Here is a 2,507-nt window from a genome sequence, read left to right on the forward strand (position 1 = left end):
CCCCCGGGCCGCGCGCCCGTCACTCACCGGCGCCGGGGTCTCCGCCGGGAGGAGGCCGAGAAGGCGGAGGAGGCTCCGCCGCTCCGGGGAGACCCGAGGGCCCCTACCGGAAGTGCCGCTCCCCCTCCCCGGCAGCCCCGCGCCGCCCGCCCGGAAGCGGAAGTCGCGCCCGTTCCCGAGGCGCCGGCGTGGAGGACGGAAGGAGGCGGTAGCGGCGGCGGCGGCGGCGCGGGGAGGGGCAACGCGCCTGCGCACTATCGCGGGGTTAAGGGCGGGGAAGGCCTAGGCGGCTTCCGGTGGGTCAGCGGAGTCAGGTGCGCCTGCGCTGTGTGCCCGCTTCTTCCTCCGGCACCGCCCACGTGCTGCGGACATCCGGTTAAGGCACACCCTGAGCTCCGGTCCCACGCTTGGGCCACGCCCCCGGACTTTGAGCCACGCCTACCTTGTTGCAATCTTTATAGGCTCCGCCCTCGCCCCAAACCTGTACCTTTCGCCCCACCTCCACCAAGTTTCTCCGTCTTTCCTCTCTCCAAGACTCTATGCTCTGGAGCTCCACCCTCCCTCCCAAGCCCTGCCACGCCCCTTCGAAGCCCTGAGCGGAGGGGGGGCTCTTAAACTGTGTCTGCCCCTTGGATTTAAGCTCTGTCCTTCTTCCCACAGCTGCGCGACCCTCATAACTTGTATGTATGGTTATGCCTCACACTTAAAGCATCTCCTTGAACCAGTGGTTCTTGAGTAGCAAGGATCCGTCTCCAGCTCCTTGCCCCAAACCTCTCAGTAGAAGAAACCTATGTGGTGGGGCCTAGCGTCTGTGTTTGAAAATACCCTTCAGGAGGGTCTCTTGAGCTCAACCACAGCTTTACCACACTTGACACTGCTCCCCTCACATAACTCCATAAACCTCCCAACTCAGCCCTACCTCAAGTAGGGAAACCCAGATCTATTTAGCTCCCCCTCTCTCAGGTACCTCCTTCTCCTTAGTCATGTCCACCCCCCAGCACTTTCTAACAGTTAAGTCATACTTCTAATACTTTGTCTTTCAAAAGCTCTCTTTCTAGTCCCATCCCTCAGGTAAACTCTCGCCCATTCTCTGGAAGTCATTCTCTTTCTTCTGGCCAACCTTAACCTCTTTAAACCATCCCCAGCCTTTGCACCTTCTAAGACCCACCCTAATGCCCCCTAACTGCCCAATAAGGCTTGCACTTCGGCCAAGCCCCCCCCCCTTCTTTTGATAAACCCTACCGAAATTCACTCCTCTTATCTTCAAGTTTTGTGTTTTTTTTTTTTTTTCCTTTTTAGTGCTGGAGGTTGAACCCAGGGGCTTGCATATATGCAAGGCACACAGTCTCCGACTGAGTTCTATCCCAGCCTTCAACTCAGTGTTTCATTGCAAACTGTGGGTCCACCGAGGCAGGACCTACATGTCAGGAATTTGGCAAGGATGAGGGGAGCCTAGAGTCACATTTGCATAGAAGATCACTGTTTTACTTAGTCTGGCTTTTTATTGGTAGTACTTTGGGGTCCGGTGGAAATAGGAGAGGAGCAAAGGCTTCTTCTGAGCCATTCTTTGGCGCCATGCTAGCGAGGCACGTGACGTGGGGTTATTTGGAATCCCACGCACTTCTGTCAGGGCGGTGCAGCCGCTGAACACTGCAACGGAGAAGAGGCATCATCATGGAACACACACAGGAAGCCAGTAGGCAGGGATTTATTGCCACAGCCCCTGCCTCCAGGGGCCTGTTAGTCCGTAGGAAGGTGCCACAAGGCAGCAGGACCTGGAGGTGTAGGTCCCTAGCCTCGACCCCCTCCCAAGACAGGAAGACCACCAGAAGCGAGGGTGTCCTGGCCCACTTGCCTGGGCCCGGTGCCAGCTGAGCTCCTGGCTGTAAGCCAGGACCGGGAAGCAGAGGCCGAGGGTGCAGGACAGGCGGGCTCCTTCCCCTCAGGCCCCTCCTCGCACACCCCAGCTGTGGCCGGGATGCCTTCTTCTTCGTCCCACGGCGTCTCGGGCCTTGGGTCAGGGGGACACAGGGGCATTCCCAAGGCCTCTGGGTGCTTGCGTTTGGAATGGCGCCGCAGGGTGTTGGCCTCGGTGAAGCGCAGCCAGCACACTGGGCACTGGTATGGGCGCTCACCGGAGTGCACGCGGTGGTGATGTGCCAGCTCGCCTGCCTCGCGGAAGCGGCGCGGGCACAGCTGGCAGCAGAAGGGCCGCAGGCCCGCATGGATGTTGCAGTGCCGCCGCAGGTGGCTGGACCGCTTGAAGGTCTTGCCGCAATCCTTGCACTCATGCGGCTTCAGCTCCGAGTGTGAGATGCTGTGGCGCTCCAGGTCGGAGAGGTAGGGGAAGGCGCGCAGGCACACAGGGCAGAAGTGCGGGGCCCTTCTGGAGACAGAGCCCTGGGGCCCACCTGCAGCCGACCTTTCTGAGACTGTATAGGGTACACCCTGATCATCGATCAACAGGAGGTCGCTGCCACCACCACTGCCCACCTGTGAGGTCAGCT

The 2,507-nt window shown here is 59.8% G+C and overlaps 1 protein-coding gene across 1 annotated transcript in view; it reads right to left on the reverse strand.

Moving 5' to 3' along the window:
- Positions 1-1,463: 1,463 nt before the first annotated feature.
- The window catches only part of Znf524 (zinc finger protein 524), a 3,784-nt gene continuing 2,740 nt past the window's right edge, over positions 1,464-2,507 (reverse strand). Inside the window, exons 2-3 of the mRNA XM_015505335.2 lie at positions 1,856-2,505; positions 1,464-1,650 (exon numbers count right to left, since the gene is read on the reverse strand). Of these exons, the coding sequence (XP_015360821.1) occupies positions 1,602-1,650; positions 1,856-2,505 (699 nt within the window). The 3' untranslated portion in view covers positions 1,464-1,601. The remainder of the gene's footprint in view (positions 1,651-1,855; positions 2,506-2,507) is intronic.

This window comes from Marmota marmota, unplaced genomic scaffold (assembly GCF_001458135.2).
Source record: "Marmota marmota marmota unplaced genomic scaffold, marMar, whole genome shotgun sequence".
Classification (NCBI taxonomy): Eukaryota; Metazoa; Chordata; class Mammalia; order Rodentia; family Sciuridae; genus Marmota; species Marmota marmota.